This window comes from Loxodonta africana, chromosome 3, assembly GCF_030014295.1.
Source record: "Loxodonta africana isolate mLoxAfr1 chromosome 3, mLoxAfr1.hap2, whole genome shotgun sequence".
In the NCBI taxonomy this organism is placed as follows: Eukaryota; Metazoa; Chordata; class Mammalia; order Proboscidea; family Elephantidae; genus Loxodonta; species Loxodonta africana.
In genome coordinates, this window is record NC_087344.1 from 116,565,805 (window position 1) to 116,589,124 (window position 23,320).

General features: G+C 38.8%; 2 protein-coding genes across 2 annotated transcripts in view; one reads left to right on the plus strand and one right to left on the minus strand.

The window, feature by feature from the left end:
• TNNI3K (TNNI3 interacting kinase) overlaps positions 1-23,320 on the plus strand; it is a 381,325-nt gene that overhangs the window by 294,251 nt on the left and 63,754 nt on the right. The window lies entirely within an intron of this gene.
• On the minus strand, positions 1,098-18,466 carry LRRC53 (leucine rich repeat containing 53). The gene is given in 5 exon segments (XM_064283081.1): positions 1,098-3,493; positions 6,663-7,178; positions 12,975-13,812; positions 18,182-18,215; positions 18,384-18,466. Coding segments are annotated over 5 exon segments (3,867 nt in total).

Genomic DNA, 23,320 nt, shown 5'->3' on the forward strand with positions numbered 1-23,320 from the left:
AGAGATAGGGGAATAGGAAGCTTGTTGCCTTTGTAACCTTTCTTTTTCCCACCAGGAGAGGTGAAATATTATAATATTCTATACCCTGAAGGTATGCTTTCATACCTTCATTTTACTGGGATATCAATAATAAAAAATGTTTGAGTATACCTACATTTTTCAAATAAGTGTGGCTTATTCTGAGTATGCTTTTAAATCTAATATTTATATGAACATGTAATTATTCTGCAGAAGAAGTACCCACACCAAATACTGGCTTGCTAAACTCAGGAGATGAAATCTTGAAAGCTTACATGTTAATGAGTTATTTAGTTTTCAAAATCTTAAGTTAATAACAATTGGCAATAAAAAAAAAGCTAGTTAAAATTCCTTTTTGTTCAGGATCCATTGTGTTGATCTTGAAGCCCCGAGTTTGTTCATCTTTTAAAATAATTGAAGCTAAGATCCCCACCTAGTGGATTTAAAGGATTTCGCAGATTTTGCATAAACTCACTGCCTTGGAAATCCTAACCTTTTTTCCTCTTAGAGAAATAACGGGTTTTGAAGACTTCTGCTTAAAATCTAGGATAATTGTCAACAAAACAGTTACAAATAAATGAAATATACTAATAAGCACATCAGCTAGGCTACGGTTAACAAACAAAGCTCAATTTTTATTTTCATACCATAATTGAGAAAACATATCAGGCACAAATATGAACATATAATCAGCAGTGTAGAATGCAATACTGTAATACCACTAATTGAGATGTGCATAGTAATTTCCATAAAATAAACATCAAGTATAAATCTGTTCAAATACTTTTTTTCTTAATCTTTCATTTGTTTAAAGTTTTTTTTTTTTTTTTTAAATGTTCGGTTGCTTTTTCAGGACTAGACAAAACTTCCTTTTTCCCATTTTCCCATTCTCTAGGGAAGAATCTCAGTTAATTGTATCAAACATATCTGGTGGCTCCGCCTTTGATTTTTACCTTGTATTTCACTGTGTACTTTTGTTTTATTGTTAACAAAGAATTACCGAGGATTTTTCCTCCAATAGAATGCATTTGAAATGCATGCAAAGGCTAGGGGCTGTTTGTGCGTGCTTTTGAAGAAAGCTAACGTAGAGAATGAATATTATTTGAGTTATTTTGTTCACTTTGTTCTGCCTGGAAAGGCGATGTATTAGCATATTCAGCAGATGGTAGATACAGTGCAGGTTTTGGAGCGGAGTCTTCAGCTCCATTTCTCCTGGTAGGAATTAGAAGTACCTCATTTTCTGCCTCAAAATTAATGTCTTTTAACTCTGGTGAGGGGGAAAGTACTTCACGCTTCTCCGCTGTCCTTGCTGTCCCTTCACCTTCTTTATGTACACTGTTATCTGTATCTGGTTGAATATTTTTAACTTTTCTTAAATCATATACGTTGTTATTAGTTTGAAGATCTATTTCACTGCCAGGTGGTTGATTTTCATTCTCGTGAGAACTTGTGATACTCACATCCTTCGCTGTAATAGTCGCCTTGACAGAGCTTGAATCGTATAATAAATGTTTTTCACTTTTTCCATTTTCCCAAGTTTTCTGCTTCTCTTCGGTGGTGCCTTTCGAGGTCACTTGCGTGGTCCGAATTAACATCCCAGAATTTGTCTTGCTTTCATGGAGTATTTTGTTCTCTTCTCCTCCTACTATTTTTATCTCTAGCGCTTCAGTGCTGTCATCGCTGGGCAACGCATTTGCGCTGTCAGTTCCTTTTTTGCTACTATTGGTTAGATGCCAAATGGCTTGATGACTAAAAGGAGAAGTACTGGTATCCTTGGAAAGCTCTATTCTATTTTTGTATGGAACAGAATTTATCTTCATAACTTTTACATTGCTCTTGGGTTGTGTCTGGGGAATGAAAGAAGAATCATAAGTTTCTGTTCTAGGGAGGTTTTCTCCTACATCATTTTCCACTTCATCCCTAATGCAACTTTCCACAATATGATGTGATGTCTGGGCTTCTGTCATTGGTGTTCTTTCTTCATTGCCAAGTCGTGTGTGACTAGATTTTTGCTCTCCATGTCGTAAAGCTTGATTTTGATCTGAAGTGCACTGCTCATTGTAGGCATCAGTCTCTTGGACACCTGGAAGTTGTATTTGATTTTTCAGGGACGAAGAAAACTGGTTTGCCTTCCTGCTCTCACTGGTCTTTGATCTGTCCTGCTCCATGTGCTCAGGGGGCTCTGGTGACCTTTGGTGAATAGCCCCCCAAGAATGGTAGGATGGTAAAATGTCACCTCTTGTGTTTTCCCAAGTAGCTAGTGAATGGCCAGGAACTTCCAGTGCCAGGTGAGTTGCTTCCATTTGCTCACGTGAGAGCTGGGGGTAGGAATGCCTGTGCTCAGTTACGATGAGTGTGGGCAGAGGCAGTGTTGAGGGGTTTATATCAGGAATGTGACCAGTAGGGTGACACTTGCCTTCCATAGAGCTCTGGCTGACCACAGACAAGTTATCAGCACTGAGCAGAGGTACATTTTTAGTGTTTTTTTGGTAAGATGGTATCTGCTTTGGGGCATGTTTGAGAGGCAGCCTCTTTGAAATGAGTCTAATGTAGCCGTCCTTCTCTGGCTGTTGGGGAAAATCTGCAGAGGACACAAGGTTTATTTTGGCTTTTTTCTCAGAAGCTTTGGATAATTTCTTAGGAGACAACAATGCATGCTTGCATTTACCTTGGAGCTCTGGAGAGGGCTGTTCTGGATGGACTCTGACTTTTCTAAAAGGATGTAAATTTAATTTTATCCTTAAATTGTGTCCTTTAATTTTCCCTTTGAGGTCAGATGGATTGATTCTCTTCTTTTTCAGAAGCTGCTCATCAGTAGTAAACCATTTTCCTCTTGCATTTCTCTCCCAAAGGTTGCTATGTTTTTTGAGATCCAAGCTGGTCCGTTGGTTACTTTGATTTTTCTGCTGTTTCCAATGGGTTGCTGTTTTAGGTGACATCACCAGTCTACCTTTTCCTACTAACTCAGGATCTTGGAAACTAACTCTCTTTGGGGAATATGTTTTCTTGGCTTTTGCAGATAACCCTGATAATTCTACGTTGTCCTCTCTCGTAAGGAATTTTTCTATTGCACTGTTAGTTTGGATTTGCCATTTCTCAGGCTTTGAATAGTATCTACAGCGTGGCTTCTTTTCTTTCACATAATCTTGAAATTGATCACAGGGCACATATTTGCAGATAAGAGAATTGTATGGCTGAAAATACGTAGGCCTGCTCCATTTTAACAGTCCACAGGGATCATCATATTTTAATCTATGTTTTTGTGTGATCTTTTGTCCATAGTGTTCCTCAGGCTCAAAAGGCTTGGATGATGAGCTTGTAATCAAATGTCTCTGCCTGTGAGGTTGTAAGGCATTGTCTTCTTTTTCTATTGGAGGCTGCCATGATTCATTTGTTAAATGCTTTTCAAGACTTTCTTTTGCCAAGGCTGAAGCGGATGTTGCATATCTTCTACTAAATGTGTCACTGCTGATATCTGCTGAACAATAAATGCAGGAATTTAGCACTCGACCAAACAGATGTTTAGAAATCTCATGAAAGGTACAAAAATAGACTCCTGCGATTATGGCAATTCTTGTGTACTTTTCTAATTTTTAAGCAGACCTACAAAGGACATTTGACAGTTTAGTGTGTTTACAATGAAATTCTTTATGGTCATATTTTAATCAGCTGTGATGCTGACCTAAAAGTTATAGAATTAGAAGTAAAGATATTATTCATATTTGTATATCTTTAGATTAATTTTTGGTTTAAATATGCACAATATCTAAATCCCTTTCAAATAATTATAGTAAATTGTTTTCTTCATTCATTTCCCATTTGGAACTGAATATTAGGAAAAAACATGAGTAATATTGAGTAGTGTTCAGGTTTCAAACAGAGACTAACCTCAACAACAAAAGAGAAAGATTCTGCCACTCTTCTGATAGTGTTATCTCCATGAAAGCAGAGATCATATCTGTCTTATTTCCCATTGCTTCATACAGTGTTCACTAAGCATTTGTTAAATGAATAGGTATTTTGAAATATGGCCTGGTCTGTGTTGTAGCAATCTCTACCTGGAACTTTTAAATGGTACGTGTCAGTATAACATTAATGATACATGTTAAATAATATTAAAATAATATTAGTGATTAAAAATAATAATATTACTTAACACTTATTGAGCATATACTAATAGCTGGGAATTGTGTTAAATATGCCCACATTTAATATTCACAAGAGATCTGAGTCATTAGACAAGTCCTATTACCTTATCACTTTTATGGATGAAGAAATAGGATTAGAGAGTTTGAATTTTTCCCCAGCCACATGGTAGCTAGATGATGTGGCAAGGACTTGAACTCTGACACTAAGCCCCATGCTCTTAACCATAATGCAATTAATTACATCTTATCTGTTCCTTTTCTCTTTTTTCATAAGATTGTTTTATCTAGAGGAAGAGTGAAGTATTTCTGTTTATTGAGACAAGGGAAGAGTTTAACTCCTTTAAACAGCAGACTAGGGCCAAATTCTAATATAAAATCTGCCATTAATTCTCTGAAGGCCCTTAGAGAAGTCATTTACTCTCTAGGTATCAGAAGGATGAACTCTATGAGAACTTTACATGGGTATGCAAATTATTCTGGGGAAAGAATGTGTAGCCTTCATCAGATTCTCAGAGAGTTATGGGACTTACAGATAAATATGAAGAACTTTTGGACTAGACCATCTCTAAATTCTCCTCTACTCCTGAAATCCTTTTATTCTGTGTTTCCAAGTTAGAAGGCATAACCAGAGCATGTTGCCTCCTTACTGACTTCTATCCTGAAGCAGATGTGGCCTTGGCTGCTCTCTCCCCAAATACCTGTACTCACCAGCTTCAATACAATGTCTGGTATATAGTAGAATTTCAAAGTGTTTCTTAAAAAGTAATTGTATTTGATTTGACAAAATAGTAATTTCTGTATGAAATAAGGGGCTAGGTTTTAAACGGGGAATTAACCGGTTATTTTCGGACCCCTATCTTTTTTTTTATCTTTTTTATGTGGGCGGCTAGGTGAAGTGGGTGGAGCCATCAGTCCTCAGGCACCTGATGTGGATAGGTGAGGACCCTGCTTAATGGGGAGAGTGGTGTCAAATGTCATGAATCTGCCACTCCCCCTTAGCTGTTGCCATTGAAAATAGGCTTCAGGTATGTACCCTGTTGTACTGTGCTAATGAGGCCCACATATGTCTAGGCAGGAGTGAAAGGCATTCAAAGTCCGTGGACCCTTTATGCCTCTGCCTAGGCAAAGGGGCTGTGACTGCCCGGCTTACATTAAGCAAAGTATGCAAGGGTTTACTTGTGTTTACTTACTAATCTGTAGTGAAGAATTTCACATGTGTTTCACCACATTTTTGACATGGTGAAAACCAGGTGAAATTGTTCATTACAGATTAGTAAGCATGCACAAGCAAGCCCATACATACCTTGCTTATTCAGTAATCCGGCCCTGAGTTTGAATGGTTAGAGACCACTGACTATATTCCCTTCAGTATAGCAGGTTCTCACAGAGAACTTAAAGCGTTGCACAGTGAAACATCTGCCTAAGGTATGATTCTATTGAAAGGTTAAATGCTTATTTCTTTATAAAATAAAGCCAATTTGATCAGATTTCTATGGCAGATGTTTCCTTCCCCAGTCGTCCCTCTCTTGAGTCAAATCATCAGTCCCCAGAAACTGGTAAGAACTGTAGTCTGGGGAATACAATGGCATAAACTCACATCCTGCCTTATGCTGCACATGAAAATAACATATGGTTTCATTCTCATGCAATTGTCCCCAAGTCCGTCCTTAGGGCTAGATCCCTATGGTAAGAATTTCTTGGTGCAGCACCTCTGTCATTCATATTCTGAGAGAAAGCTCTGCTTGTTGTAAACCAATTCACATAAATGACAGGAACCTTTTTACGGAGCAGCTGTCAAAGTTTTCACTGCTGAGCCTGAAAGCATCGCCTTACTATTCCAAAAGAAAAAGGAAGACGTTTAATGCATTGCTTCTACCTAAATATTGACATCGCCCATGTATAGTGGGTAGATGTCACGGCCAGATTCACTTGGCTCCCAACATGGGACGATGAATTAAGTCCTGACTTTCCCTGGACTGGGAAGTTATCATCCCTGACAGCTCAGCAAGCAAAGTATGTTTCTTGACATCATTCCTGAAATGAATCACTAGCATTAGAAGGCTCATTCTTCTAACGTGTCGTGCTCTGGGAAGGTTGCTTACTGCAGAATTGGCATTAGAGCTCGAAGGATGTTGGACTAGAAGCCAGTACTCACCTTCCCATAAATCTTAACAACACTATTGCTATTTTAAAAGGCTTCTTCTTCTTTTTTTTTTTTTTAACATTGTTAGATGTGAGATCACAAAATTCCCTTTCCAGGAGGTATGAAATGCATTCTCAGCTCCTGATGGTAGGGACTCTCCATCAACCCCTCATCTACCTGCCCCCCCACCGCCCCCCCCCCCCAACGCACACACGCACAGCTCTGGAATCTGTAGAAGAGGAGTAGACTAGTGCTACAATGATTTTACCACATCCACATGTAAAGAAAATCACAAGATGAAACTTCGGGAGGCATTAAACAGAGCAGAATGTTCTAGAATGAGACAAGCTTACCTATTGTTCTTGTTACATGCTGTGACAGGGTTTGAGGTTGGACTTCCCCAGGCTCACAATTCCTCAGCTTTTTCACTCTCTCTGGACAACATCTTGTAAGTAAGGTTGGTTCATTAAAAGCTACCTTATCCCCAGAAGTCTCTGTACATCCTGACCGCAGCAATCTTCCATCGAGGCAGAAGGAACTGTTGTCTGCCCCATGGTCCTTCCCTTTCAGGTTTCTAAATGATCTGTCAAGGGCTGTGGACTCTGGTGCCAATGTTGCTTGATGGCTGTTTTCCTGTAAAAGTGGCATTTCTTTTCTGGCCCCCACAATGGACATGACCTTTATCCTGTTTTCCTGAGTTAGGTGGCAGTTACAGTATAGCTTAGTGCGGTGATTTCTTGCCTCATGAGCACACAGGGATTCATCAAAGGTTCTGCAACAAAGGTTTTCTGATGTGTGTTCATTTGCTTTGCCTTTTTGGAGTTTCCAGTTTAATACAACTAAACCTAGGCAAGTGAGACCAACAGCTCCTGTGACAAATAGAGAGACCATTAAAAGACAACATCATAGGAAAAAACATATAAATTATCAAATGTGAAGCCCACAAATATAAAGGTTAAAGACTTTCAGAGCATCAGAATGGGTGGCAAGTCCCTCATCCTTTGGAAATATATAAAACCAGACAGAGGTGATTTTATGGCATTGTTCTGTTTTCCAATTTGGATATTTCTCTTTATACCTTAAAAATTATAAGAAACACTATTATCTAGAATCCCTTTGGTAGAAAAAAATAGAGGGGATTTTTCATTCAGGATAAAAGAAGATAATTCCTGCATTACACTTTTTTTTTTTTTTTCTGCCTTTAAGGAGCCAGTTTAATTTCCTATTTCCTATTCATTGGTCCCAGAGTCAATAAAAATAAACCACATTTAGTATATACCCTGGAATTCTCATGTGCCACAACCTCCTCCCCAAACAGAATAACTGATACTACATGCTGTTGCCATATTTTAAACTTCCTTAAATGTCACCCTAAGCTCAAAATACTTCTTTGGCTTCCCATTAGCATAAAAGCCAAACTTGTTTGCATTCTGGATTCGGTACAATCTGGCCATAATCTCCCTTCCTAGCCTGATTTTTCATTATTACTCCCATTCAAACACTGTATTTCAGACTCTTCAATTCATTGGTTTTAAAACCCATTCCTAACCTTTTGTGTATATTCTTAGTGATGCTTGTAATACCTTCTCCTATCACTGCATGTTTGAATATTATTTACCCTTTAAAATCTAAATCAATAACCTCAAACTCCTTGACACCTTTGCTGTTTTTTCTGTCTTGCAAAGATCACTTGCCTCTATGAACTCCTGTGATAAAATGATTGACAGCTGGTCTCAGATTGCCTGGTACTGTGATTTTATGTTCTATGTATGTATAGCTTATCCTCTGAATAAATTTGTAAAGGGCTGTATTTCTCAAACCTGGCTGTGAACTTTAACTTGTTCCTACTTTACTTTTATCATCTCAATAAATAGCATCTCCAACCACCTAGATAATCAACCCAAAATATTTGAGTCGTATCCCCACCCCCCTTCTATCACAATCAATTTCCTTTTTTTCTTAGTACTTATCACAATATAAGAGGCGATGGTGGTGCAGTGATTAAGAGCTATGGCTGCTAACCAAAAGGTCAGCAGTTTCAATCCACCAGCTGCTCCTTGGACACCGTATGGGGTGGCTCGACTCTGTCCTAAATGGTCACCAAGAGGTGGAATCAACTTGACAGCAAAGGGTTTTTTGTCACAATATGATATTCTTCCTTTCGTTTATTCATTTGCTTGTGTACTGTCTGTTCTCTTCCATTAGAATTGAGTATATGATGAGGAAAGGAGCTCCTTAGTCTTGTTCAACATTGTGATGTCCAGTGCTCAGAACTCAGGTACAGGGGTGCTCCAGAAATGTTTACTGGATATTCTTAAAGAAACCATAAATTCTGATAATGAAAAATGCTAGGTGGTCTAATCTTACAGGAAGACATGGTATCACTATAGATTAGGGAAGATCTGTGTTCTAAGCCCAGCTCTGCCTGGAACTTGCTCTGTGACCTTGAGCAAGTCAGTTCTCCTACAGAACTCAGTTCCCTCCTCAGGAGATGGGGACAGTGAATAAAATGATCTTAGCATTCTAGGCTCTTCGATGGATTCATCATGTCTGGTCCTCTCCTCTGGGGACAACTTTAATGAAAACTTTAAGATATTTTTTTTGAACCTGAAAGAAACAAGAGGGAATGAGGCATGGTTATTTCATTTATTTTTTTCTGTCAAAGATGAAGATTAACCAAAGAGAATAGCAGTTTTTGGTAAACAACTCCAATCTCAGTATACTTTACCAGGTCTTGAGATTTTATAAACCCATTTTATTGGACAATAATACACTCTTGGAAAGTGCTATAACATATTGAAATAATTTAATCTGTATTAAAGGCACAGCAATTTTAAAGAGTAACAGCAAAAGCTATATCATAACTTTTTTTTTATTGCCAGATCCTAGTGTTTGAATTACTCCAAACATGATTTTGGTTTTAAAATGTTGAAAATAATAAAATTTTAAAAACACCCCTTATCTTTTACCTTGGAGTCAGAAAACCCAGGATTCAAAGCCCTGTTATGACATTTTTCTTGGGAAATTTTCTAACCTGTAAACCTTGTTCTTCTTCATCTGTCAAATGTGGATAATTAATATCGCTCAGAGATTAGTGAAATAAACATATGTGATATGCTTAGTACAGTGCTTTGATACAGTAGGGCTCAATGAATAGTCATTGCGGTTTATGATTATGATTGCTGCCACTGTTGCTTGGGTTTTGTATTGCCCTGTTGGATCTTGGAAGACTCAACTGTTAAGGGGGAAAAAAAAGATTAAGAGATTACTTCGTATGGCTGATGTAGTTACTAAACTAAATCATAAAGAAAAGGAACACCTCAGTTTTCTTAAACACATGCATTAGCCATTGAAATGAAAGTAGGCATCATTGGATTATAGGATCAAGTATCTCCTCTAATTGTGTCTAAACAGCAAGGAACCATTCAGTGTCCTGCTGTTGATGCTAGAGATATAGCTGTATGCCATTACCAATCAGATATGGTCACCTTCTGTTAGTGCAGAGAGCAAAAGCAGCAAATGAAGCTTGTAGGCAGGCCGAATGATGGTTGAATTTTCATTGCTGTGGGCATTATTGCTATTTTTAAAAAGTGTTCTAACAATCCTTCTGTGTTGGAAAAACATAGGAAAAGGCAAGATTAGTAATATGCTCTCATTGATGCTACAAAGAAGTTGGGGAAATGTTCTATGTTACATCTTCCTCTTAAAGATTCATAATGTTTATTAGAAAATGAAAGTCTATGAGAAATGCTACAGTAAGTAGGCCTGTTTCACTTTGTTTAGTCCAAAATTTTTCCAAACCTGTTTGAGTCGGAATCGACTCGACAGCAGTGGTTTTTTTTTTTTTTTTTTTTTTGAACCTACAACCTATTGCATATGTGTGTGTGTTTATATTGGGAATATCTATTAATTTTTTTCCCTTAGGACTAGTATGTTAAAAAGCATGTTTAAGGAAAAAAATGTCTGTTTCCCTATTACTTTTATATTTTGTAGTAAATTATTTCTTGGCACATCTAATTGTTGACATTGTTAAAAATTTTTTTACACGGTTTTAAAACAGTTTATCTTTGTGATTTGAATTCACTTCCAAGTAGGTTTGAAAGCTGCCAATGGTAGCTCTATTGTCTAGATCTGATGCCAGTCTTAGTCTATCCTGATAAAAAGTATAATTGTCATTAGCTAATATCTGATGTTCAATCAATTCACTAGAAACATCTATGGAATAATTATTTATAGCACATATTCAAATTATATCAGTTTACTCCTGCACAACATTTTGGGTCTCTGGTCTTCCAGCTTTGAAGCACTCTCATTTCTTGTCAACACTGCCACCCCTAAGAACAGAGAAGTTAACCACATGACATGAGGGTAAGCGGACACATACACATCAAGTTAGAAATCTCATGCATACTTGATCTTCAACTAATGACATCAAGCATCAGCTCATATAATTCATCCAATGGAATGTAACAATAGCTGATGTGTAGATTATATATATATATATATATATATATATATATATATATATATATATATATCATAAAGTATTAGAAGTTTGACTATTATCCTCTCTTTCCTTGCTCTGGGGAAATGGGCTAGTCTATGAAAGAGCTAGACAAGCAAAAATCTTGTTACATTGATAGGTGCTTTCAACTTGGTTCCAACTCATAGCAACCCTATGTACAACAAAATGAAACACTGACCAGTCCTGTACCTCCTCACAGTCTTACTGTGTTTGAGCCCATTGTTGCAGTCACTGTGTCAGTCCAACTCATTGATAACCATCCTCTTTTTCACTGACCCTCTATTTTACTAAGCTTGATGGCCCTTTCCAGGGACTGGTCCCTCCTCATAACATATTCATAGTACGTGAAACAACGTCTCACCACCCTTGCTTCTAAGGAGCATTCTGGCTGTGTTCTTCCAAGACAGATTTGTTCATTCTATTGCCATTGCATGGTATTTCAATATTCTTAGCCAACACCGTAATTCAAAGGCATCTATTCTTTTTTGGTCTTCCTTATTCATTGTGCAGCTTTTGCATGCATATGAGGTAATTGAAAATACCATGGCTTGAATCAGGCGTACCATAGTCCTCAAAGTGACATCTTTGCTTTTTAACACTTTAAAGAGGTCTTTTGCAGCAGATTTGCCCAATGCAATACGTCATTTGGTTTCTTGACTGCTGCTTCCATGGGCATTGATTCTGGGTCCAAGTAAAATGAAATCCTTGACTACTTCAATATTTTCTGTATTTTTCATGGTGTTTCTTATTGGTCCAGCTGTGAGGATTTTTGTTTTCTCTGTGTTGAGGTGCAAGCCATACTGAAGGCTGCAGTCTTTGATCTTCATCAGTAAGTGCTTCAGGTCCTCTTTGCTTTCAGCAAGCAAGATTGTGTCATTTGCATATTACAGGTTGTTAATGAGTCTTTCTCCAATTCTGATGCTGCATTCTTCTTCATATAGTCCACCTTCTGAGATTATTTGCTCAGCATATATTTTGAATAAGTATGGTGAAAGGATACAACCCTGATGCATACCTTCAAAAATCTTAGAAGAATGCAAATCCCCAAACAGGAGGAAACCAAGGCACAAAGAAGTTAGATAACTTGCCCAAAGTTACACAGCTAATAAGAGGAGAGCCAAGACTCAAATCTGAGTAATTTAACTGCACTTCAACACTGTGCTGTACAGCCACTCTATGGGAGCATGTGTGTGGTTGTCATAATTGCATATCCTCCTGTGCTTGATAAAGCCCACTGGTTCTTACTGAGAGGCACATGAATATGAGTGCCTTGAGAAAAGGGACTATATCCCATGATTTTTTTTTTTTTTTTTGATCCCTGTCTTCTAGCTTCAGAATAAATGCACAAGCACTCTTTGGTGAATGGATGAATGAAAGGGTGAAATATAGATCTTATTACTTCATTACGGACACAAGAACTGAAGTTTAGCTGGCAGGTTAACTTGCTTAGGATCACAGTTCTGGTTATCTACCAGGACTATTGTTGGGTGCAGTCGAGTCGATTCTGACTCATAACGACCCTACAGGACAGAGTAGAACTGCCCCATAAGTTTTCCCAGGCTGTAATATTTATAGAAGCAGACTGCCACATCTTTCTCCCAGTGAGCGACTGGTGGGTTTGAACTGCTGACCTTTCAATTAGCAGTCAAGCGCTTAACTGTTGCACCACCAGGGCTTCTTATACCATGACTCCAAAAAAACCCCAAACCTGTTGGTGTCGAGTTGATTCCTACTCATAGGGACCCTATAGAAAAGAGTAGAACTGCCCCATAAGATTTCTGAGGTTGTAAATATTTACAGAAGCAGTCTGCCACATCTTTCTTCCATAGAATGGCTGATGGGTTCAAATCACCTCCAACCTTTGGGTTAGCAGCCAAGCACTTAACCACTGCACCTCTAGGGCTCCTCCACTAGGACTAAGAACACTTAAATTCTGGCCCAGGGCCTTTTTGTTTATGCTAGACGGCTCCTCTGCAACAGGAAATTCTTGAAACTTGTACCGAATCCATTATCATTCTCCTATATCTACTGACAACCTCTCCTTTCTACAAGCCCTGGCTAATTTTTCCAGCTGTCTGAGACAGGCATCTTTTGGTGGACATCAAGATGAAAGAAAGGAGCACACTTCTCTGCAGCATACCTGCAAAGCCAAGGACAGTCAGCAGGGTCACATCCTGCCCTGGGAGAATGGGACTTCTGTCCTTTAGAACCATAGTGTGGTTGGGAGCCTTGGCATCGCAGTTTATCTCAGACAGCCTTAGCACGCTCTTTGCAGTGGTCATAGCTGTGGTGGATGGCTGGCAATTTAGGTCCTTGGCATTCCTGAGCGTGTGAGCAGAAGAGTTAATGTAGTTTCTTAAAACCCTGGCAAGGGGGTGGAGATCACAAGTGCAGCTCCACTGGTTCTTATTTAAGCTCAGAAATATTAGCTGCTTCAGTGGTGTGAAAACATCTGGCATGTGGGCCAACTGATTTCGGGAAAGATCCACTTCTTGCAGTTGAGGCAGAGACTGGAAGGCATCTTTCCCAATGTAGGAAATAAAATTGTTAGATAAATCCAGGTACCTGAGACTGGGGAGATGTGTGCCTCCAAAAGAATTGTCTGTCAGATTGGTGATCTGATTCCCATCCAGCTGGAGCCGGGTCAGGGCCCTAGTGTTTCGAAACCAGGACACTTGCAAAGTGTTCAGAGCATTGTTGCTAAGTACCAGCACCTGCAGGCTGTGGAGCTTGCTGAAGGTGTGTTCAGAGAGCGAAGAGCTGGATATGTGGTTGTGTTCCAGCAACAATGTCCACAACTTTGTGAGGCCATGCAGGGCATCCTCCCGCACGTCCCTGATGCCATTCCTGCTCTAGGAGAGCAGGGCAAGGTTAAACAGGAGGGACAGGTTTGTGTTCTCTACAGAGGAGAGGTATCCATCGGTGATGATTAAAACCCTTGTGGTCACGGGGGCTGCTGTGGAGAAGAAAAGCACAGACTAAGAAGCAGGATACACATGAGTGTGAGTGGGGTACAATGGAGAGCAGAGATAATCAATACCCTCTGAGCAATCTTATCACCTGGGCAAAAGCAATAAACAAAATGAAAATGATTCCCTTATTTCTAAATTTAAGGGGAAACTGGTTATTTATCAGAATGATGAATTTTTATATTCTTTGTTACTGTGACATGTTTGTTTGAGAAACATAAACCCATCTGTTCATTTAGATGTCGAAGTTAATTTACTGTTTGGGATGATCATCACTAATATTATTTTGAAGGTGGATTTTCAAGCTTCCTCCTTCTGATCTAAGCCCATGTACTGACGTGCTCCAGCCCTGCCACCCCAGAACAAACTCTCCCAAGAGCTGAGCATGTGTCTAACTTCCTAATCAGTTTTACTAGCAAAGTATATTTATGCTATAAAGTCAATCATCTTTTCTCTCAAACATAAAGGTGTGGGTTAGGGCAGAGGGAATGAGAAGGAGCATTGGGTTGTGCTTTTTAGCTCCAGGCTAAAAGCTGGCAACTTAGTAAGAATCTATATTTCTCCAGACAACCCAAGGATCTGTCAGTGGGGTTCTCATTACAGTCTGGGCCATCTTGGCCTCCTGTCTGGTATCTGTTCCCTCCAACGAAGTCCATCATATGATGACAGGTGGTACTCTGGGCTTCCAACTGCTAAATCCCTTCACCATAATTACCTCAGAGCTATCACTGCTCTGTCATTAGAAATCAAAGCATTTTAACTCAATAAAGATGTATTATAATCAGGAGTTATTGTAGCACATCTTTATCATGCTAAAATTGTTTTGATGGCAAATGACAGTGTCATAAGGATGGAGGAGTCCATTGTCCCTGGGAGGTCTACAGGTAATATTAGAACAGTCAGCCGTGGGGTGAAGCAAATCACAATTCCCTTATAAAATTCAGACTGCCTTTCTGAAACAAAGAGAATGAAAAAAGAAAGAAAACTAAAAGGATTTTCAGAGTGCCTTCTTTTAGAAAACCTGGTAGCGTAGTGGTTAAGAGCTATGGCTGCTAACCAAAAGGTTGGCAGTTTGAATCCACCAGGTGCTCCTTGGAACCACTATGGGGGAGTTCTACTCTGTCCTGTGGGTCACTATGAGTTGGAATCGACTCCATGGCAACGGGTTTGTTTGTTTCTTTCTTTTGGAGGAATTGCCCCATCCATTTTTTTTTTTTTTTTGTAGCACAAACAAACTTAAAGCAGGGTATTTTAAAATATTTGTTAGTTGATTATTTGAATTCTATTATTTCTGGCCAGTTTTGCATTTTCATCCTCCCATCATTGTTTTTGGTATGGAAATCGGCTACAAATGTGTAAAGAGAACAAGGCCAGAGACTGACTGCAGAGCCGACCATAAACTGCACATACACAAGTTCAAGCTGATGCTGAAGAAAATTAAAACAAGTCCATGAGAGCCAAAGTACGACCTTGAGTATATACCACCTGAATTCAGAGACCATATCAAGAATAGATTTGATGCATTGAACAGTAATGACAAAAGACAAGATGAGTTATGGAATCACATCAAGAACATCCTACATGAAGAAAGCCAAAGGTCATTAAAAAGAAAAGACCAAAGTGAATGTCAGAAGAGACCCTGAAACTTGCTCTTGAACGCTGAGTAGCTAAAGTGGATGGGAGAAATGATGAAGTAAAAGAGCTGAATGGAAGATTTCAAAGGGCAGCTCAAGAAGACAAAGTAAAATATTATAATGACATGTGCAAAGACCTGGAGTTAGAAAACCAAAAGGGAAGAAGATGCTTGGAATTTCTCAAGCTGAAAGAACTGAAGAAAAAATATTTCTATGGGAAATATATTAAAAAACACAGGAAGCATCAAAAAAAAGATAGAAGTAATACACAGAGTTACTGTACCAAAAAGAACTGGTTGATGTTCAACCATTTCAGGAGATAGCATGTGATCAGAACGGATGTTACTGAAGGAAGAAGTCCAAGCTGCACTGAGGGCATTGGCAAAAAACAAGGCTCCAGGAGTTGACACAATACCAATTGAGATGTTTCAACAAATGAATGCAATGCTGGAAGTGCTCATTTTTCTATGCCAAGAAATTTGGAAGACAGCTACCTGGCCAACTGACTGGAAGAGATCCATATCCATACCCATTCCAAAGAAAGGTAATCCAACTGAATGTGGAAATTATTTAATAATATAATTAATATCACAAGCAAGTAAAATTTTGTTGAAGAAATTTCATAAATAGTTGCAGCAGTACATCAGCTGGGAATTGTGAGAAATTCCAGCCAGATTCAGAAGAGGATGTAGAATGAGGGTTATCATTGCTAATGTCAGATAGATCTTACCTGAAAGCAGAGAATACCAGAACAATGTTTTCCTGTGTTTTATTGACTTTGCAAAGACATCCAACTGGGTGAATCATAAAAAATTATGGATAACATTGCAAAGAATAGGAATTTCAGAACACTTAAATGTTCTCTGAGAATTCTGTACATAGACCACGAGGCAATCATTGGAACAGAACAGGAGGGATACTGCATGACTTAAAATCAGGAAAGGTGTGGGTCAGGGTTGTATCTTTTGACCACACTTATTCAATCTGTATGCTGAGCAAATAATCCCAGAAGCTGGACTATACGAAGAAGAATGCATCATAAGGATTGGAAGAAGGCTCATGAACAACCTGTGATATGCAGATGATACCACCTTGCTTGCTGAAAGTGAAGAGAACTTGAAGCACTTACTGATGAAGATCAAAGACTATAGCCTTCAGTGTGGATTACACCTCACCATAAAGAAAACAAAAATCCTCACAGCTGGACCAATAAGCAACATCATGATAAACAAAGAAAAGATTGAAGTTGTCAAGGATTTCATTTTACTTAGATCCACAATCAATGCCCATGGAAGCAGTAGTCAAGAAATCAAATGACATACTGCATCGGGCAAATCTGTTGCAAAAGACCTCTTTAAAGTGTTAAAAAGCAAAAATGTCACTTTGAGGACTAAGGTGTGCCTGACCGAAACCATGGTATTTTCAATCACCTCATATGCATGTAAAAGCTGGGCAAGGAATAAAGAAGACCGAAGAATTGGTGTCTTTGAATTACGGTGTTGGCTAAGAATATTGAAATACCATGGAATGCCAGTAGAATGAACAAATCTGTCTTGGAAGAACATAGCCAGAATGCTTCTTAGAAGCAAGGATGGCGACACTTTGTTTCATATACTTTGAACATGTTATGAGGAGGGACCAGTCCCTGAGAAGAGACATCATGCTTAGTAAAGTAGAGGGTCAGTGAAAAAGAGGAAGGCCATCGATGAGATGGATTGATACAGTGGCTGCAACAATGGGCTCAAACGTAGTAAGAGCTGTGAGGATGATGCAGGACCAGGCAGTGTTTCGTTCTGTTGTACATAGGGTCACTATATGTCGGTACCAACTCAGTGGCATCTAACAACAACAATCCTTTACGGATTTGTCAACTCTACGGGAGCAGGGTGTTGTTTCTGAAGATTATTTCTTGTCTACAGCTTGGCACAGGAAGGCTGAAACCACACGGTCATCCATTTACTTCTCTGTTTATGAAATCTAACTCCACAAATATGGCATTTTGTAAATGAGAAGGAGGATAAAGAGATGCAGCAATATAGATGAGCAATATTTGTTTCTTACAGATATCCGCTATCTCTGATCAGAAAAAAAAAAAGTGTACTGAAATCAGAAAATCCGTTTTAGAGAGTGAGAAATCAGTGTTTAGGAGTTTTCAATACTAATAGGAAACAGTGGACTTACCTACTGGCCCATAACCCTCTCTCTCCTGAGAGGCATGGCTGTTATGTCTACCTCCTAATTCTCGTAGAGAATTTTAGAAATGAAATTAACCCATCTTTAACTCAGACTTGTTTCAGAAAATTTCCATTGGCAGAGCTTATAGTTTGTTTACCTCTTCTTGGATATCAGGATGTAAATCACGTTCTCCTCAAATTTGTTAATAAGGTGTCTTATTAAATTGTTGACTTAAGCAAGCAATATGTAATGAATACAGGCAGTGTATCTTGTTAGCATTTCTACAGCTCATTTACCAACAATAAAAAAAGACTAGACTTTCAAAATTAGATGCACTTTGATAATAATCTGTTTCACTGATACATCACTTAATCTTACTAATGCCGAGCAATTGCAGTTCAGGTTTCTGATTCATTGATAGTTCTTCCAGCCAGTGGTAGAGTTCAAATCTGCACAAAATATGTACAAAAATATAATTAAGGTGATCAATTTTTTCTTCTTCTTTTTTGAAAGTGTCTAGCTGCATGAAATGGTTGTATTCTTTTGCAATCACAAAATATCTCAATTACCTCTGAAGGCTTTAAAATAGCTTTGAGAAGACCACTAGGAACAGGGAAATAAAATGTTATTAGTCACTGTGAAAGGTTTGCTTTTTAAAAGTTTACTTCTTTCTGGCTGAGCCCAGAGAACAGTTATTTCAATACAAGGCATGGCAACAAATTTGCCAGATAAACTGAACACTATTTTAGAATCACTTGTTTTATTACCTACTATTTTTTTTTTATATATATAGGTTTTTTTTCTTTAGCGCACACTGCGCATGATGCAGGGCAGGCTGCCACCAGTCGAAGCATGATCACAAAGAGTATGAACCATCCACCTGAAAAGAAAATAGAAGGCAATGCACATCATAATGTTGGCATGTATTTTTCATGATTTCAGTATATTCAGCTCATGAGGCATTCTGTTGATTTCTGCCTTTGAATGGGCACCTTGGAATTCTCACAAGATGCCAGATAAATGGCTATTGTTATTTTTGTTTTTGCTGTGTGCCATTGAGTTGATTTTGACTCATAGTAACCTCATAGGACAGAGTAGAATTGTCCCATAGGGTTTTCTTTGCTGTAATCTTTATGGGAACAGATCACCAGGTCTCTTCTACTGCAGAGCAGCTGTTGGGTTCAAACCACTGAACTTTCTGTTAGCAGCCAAGTGCTTTAACCACTGTACCACTAGGGCTGCTTGATAAATGGCTAGAATCTTTCATTTGCATACAATTTAAATCAAAGTGCTAAAGCACTTGACTGTAAATGTGAATTAGTATGGTATTTGGTTTACTAAAACATTAAGTACACTCGACTATTCACCTAAAGGTCGGCAGTGCAAACCCATCCAGCAGTACAGTGGAGGAAAAGGCCAGGCTATCTGCTTTTGTTAAGATTACAGTCAAGAAAACTCTATGGAACAGTTCTACTCCGTAATACATGGAGTTACCCTGAGTCGGAATTGACTCAACAGTGACTAACAACAACAACTAAAAAATTAAGTTACTTTGTAAAATGCATTGCAGTTTATAGAACTTTCACATATGCACTATCTCAATTTAACTTTCTTAATTCTGCAGCCTAATTTGAGGTTAAGGAAACTGAGGCTCAGAATGGTTAACAAGACATCCGAAGTCACATTTCCCTTAGTATTTCTTACAGTGTGAATCTGCTGGTTTCAAATTCTTTTAGTTTTATTTTACTAGAAAATGATTTTATTTCACCTTCTTTCTTAAAGGATGTTTTTGATAGACATAGATGTTGTCTGGCAAATTGTTTTTTTTAAGCATCCTAAAGATGTTGTTCCTGATGGGAAATTAGAGGTCATTCAAATTTTTACACTTTTTGTAATATGTCCTTTTTTTTTTTCTTACTGCTCTTAAGAATTCCTATTTATGTTTGGTTTTCAGCAGTTTGACATGGTTTTTGGCCTCTGCAAGTAAGATGGAGTTTCCATTTATTGAAGTGGAGAAGACAATAAATGCAAGCAATTGCATATATGAGTTTGAAGTTCAAAGGATAATACTGGACTAGAGATAAAAACACGAGAGTTGTTTTTTAAAGCCTCAAGGCTGAATTAAATGCCCAACAAAATAACTCTAAATAAAGAAGAGAAGAGATCCAAATACTGAGTCCTGGGACAATCTAAAAACTTAAAAATAAGCAGAAGAAAACACAGCAAAACGAAAAACAACTCATTGAAGTCAAGTCCATTCCAACTCATAGCAACCCAATAGGGCAGAGTAGAACTACCCTTTAGTAACCAGCCAAGCTCTTAACCACTGCGCCACGAAGGCTCCTAAGGAGAAAAGGAGGACCAAAGAAAGAGACTGAGAAAGTCAGTGAGAGATGAGGAAAACAATGAGAAGTTGGTGACTTCCAACTAATTGAAGGAAGTGTTTCAAGGACAAAGAAATTATCTGTTGTTTTAAGCCCTCAAACAAAAAAAATAATATTTTTTTTTTTAAGCCCTCAAATAGATTCTAACTCATAGACACATAGCAACCCCATGCGACAGAGTAAACTGCCCCATAGGGTTTTCTAGGCTGTAATTTTTACAGGAAGGAGCCCTGGTGGCACAGTGGTTAAGTGCTTGGCTGCTAACCAAAAGGTTGATTTGAACTTGCCAGCCACTTTTCCAGAGAAAGATTTGGCAGTCTGCTTCCATAAATATTACCCCCCAAAAAACAAAAACAAACCCAGTGCTATCGAGTCGATTCCGACTCATAAACGACCCTATAGGACAAAGTAGAACTGCCCCATTAGAGTTTCCAAGCAGCAGCTGGCAGATTCGAACTGCCGACCCTTCGGTTAGCAGCTGTAGCACTTAACCACTACGCCACCAGGGTTTCCCCGTAAATATTACAGCCTTAGAAACCCTATGGAACAGCTTTACTCTGTCCTGTAGTGTTACCGTGAGTCAGAATTGACTTCGCAGCAATGAGTTTGTTTTTGGATTTTAGAGTCTTTATGGGAGCCGATCGCCAGATCTTTTTTCCACAGAGCCACTGGGTGGGTTCAAACCACCAACCTTTCGGTTAGCAGCCCAACACTTAACTATTTACACCACCAGTGGCCCTAAATGAATGGTTACCTGCAGTTAATGCTGTGTCAAGTGAAATGAGCATTGAGACTTAACCACTGCAGTTAGCAATGAGGAGATTTTGTATCCTTGACAGGAGCAATTTCAGCAGTGTTGTTGTTCAGCAGTGTTCAGCAGGTCTGATTGAAATGGAGGCCAAACGGAAGGAGATGAATTGGAGAGAGCAAATTTAGACCACTCTTTAGAGCATTTTGTTTGTTTGTTTGTTTGTTTTGTGAATGGGAGCAGAGAAATCGGGTAATAACTTGAGGAAGAAGTAGAGCCAAGAGCATTGTATTGTTGTCTTAAGGTGGGAGAATGTATGTTTGTATGCTGATGAAAATTATCCAATAGAAAGGGAAGCACTGATGACACAAAAAGTAGAAGGGAGAACTATTGTTGGAGCAATGTCCTTGAGTAGATTAGAGGGGAAAAGACGTAGTCAACAAGGAAGGAGTTGGCCTCAGACAGGAACAGCAAAATTCATCCACAGAAACAGGAGGGAAGGTAGATTATGTGGGTTTAGACATAGGTAGGGGCGTTGATGAGGTAGCGGAAGCTAGAAGAAAGAGGAAAAGGTACAAAATAGCCATCTGAAATATAAGAGTCCGTGGGCTAGAAATATCTAATAGGATTTCTGGGCAGAACTAAAGACCCACTCTTGTTTACAGCATTATGATTCTGAAATGAGACCAGTTAAGATGGATTTAATCAGGTGGAGGTTCTTCCAGGAGTACACAAAATGCAAAACAGGGGAACGGAGTTGAGGCTGTGTGGAATGGAATGATTAGGACTTCCAATGGAAACTAAGCTAGATAAGCAGGGAGTGAGGGAATGAGCTGGGTGAGAGAGAGTAAAAAGATGGTAAAATGAGAGAAAAAAATTAGGGAAGATAGATGATAGATCGATTGATTGATAGATCGATCGATCAATAGATAGATTCATCAATATTGGCCAAAACATGGTTTTTATAGGTTGTTACCTGATTAGGGTCTGTGCCCTGGAGCAGTTGAGCCAATGAAACATACTCCAAGTCAGAAAGAGTGAGAAAGTTTATTAAGGAGATGCATGAGTCGGAATCAACTCAATGGCAGTGGTTTTTTTTTTTTTTAATACATCACCAAGGACCCAGCAGCAACACAGGGTGTCTCCATGGAGTCCCAAAGAGCAATTTTACATTTGAGCTTATATAGAATCTTACAAGGGTTACAAGTGTCTTTGTAGTCCCCTGTGAGGCATTTCTTTATTAAGCTAAAGATATACATATGGGATACCTGGGCTCCAATTTTGCTGTGGGGGTTGTATGCCACAGGTGATCAGACATGACAAAAGGTTATTTGCCTCAGTTTAAAACAAAGAATGAAGTCATTAACATTTGGTCAAAACAAAGTCATTAACAGAGGTATGTGAAGGAGGAGGCAGTCAGAGTAAGGAGAAGAACTTATAGGTTCATTGTGACAGTAGTTATGTCAAGGTCTCAGTTGCCCGTTTTGAAAAAGGGGAAAACATGCTGGGGAGTATCGGGGTCACAAGGTGAACGATGTATACATGAGGGCTCACAGTTCTAGTCTATTTTAGAACACGTTTGAAAATATTCATAATAAAAAGCTTTTTTTTTTTTTTGGTTTGTTTAAGTGGTAAGAGCTTTGTAGATATCAGTGTGATCAAAGACTACTGGAGTCAGAGTTCTAGAAGGAGTGAGCTAGAAAGAAAGGGGCTGAAGCCCAGAGAATTGTCTGAAGGAAACTGAAAGCATGGAGGGATTGCAGGTGCTGGTAGTAACAGTATCTAGGGTACAATCATGTGGCTAAGTGACTGAGAAGACAAGATCACTGGAGAAGATGAGACAAAGGAACCAAGAGGCCAGGCTATTGTAATGATTATCTGTATAGATAGATAAGAGAATACTATGAATAGTGTTGGTGGGCATGACAGTGAGCCAGTAGCTAATATCTTCAAATAATGAGAGGGGGTGACTTGGAATAGCCTGATAAACTGGTAGTTTTAGATGAGGAATCTTTTGGAAGTGTCAATGACAGCAAGAAAGAGCCTGATACACCCAATCACTGTCCCCACCAACCTAGAGGAAGAGAGGGTGTGCCAGAGAAAACAGCTTCCACTTGGGAGAGTTTTGGGGGAAGCAGTGTTCTCAGGAGAGGCTAGATATTAAGGGAGATATAGTTCCACTTGGAATCTAAATTAGTTGGTTACTGCACCTGAATGTTAAATTGGGCTTTCCACCTCCTGGCAGTGAAAATTACATAAAGGGAGAGATGATAGGTTATATAGTCCTTAGAATCTGACAAAAGGAGGCATATAACTTCTTCAAAAGACACCATCATTTTCTTAAATTCTCAAAATATTACCTGAAAATCTATAATCAGGTTTATATCCCTAGCAACTAGAACAATGCCCGGAGTAAAATCAGAATAAAATAAATGTTTTGTTTCTGGGTGGAAGCCCCAGGTTCTTACTCAGCATGACTCGTATTGGCCAATAAACAAGAGACCAAGGTGAGAGAACAAGAAAGGCACCCTTATTTCATTGTACAGAGAAATGGAGTCAGTCGGAGCTACTGCTGC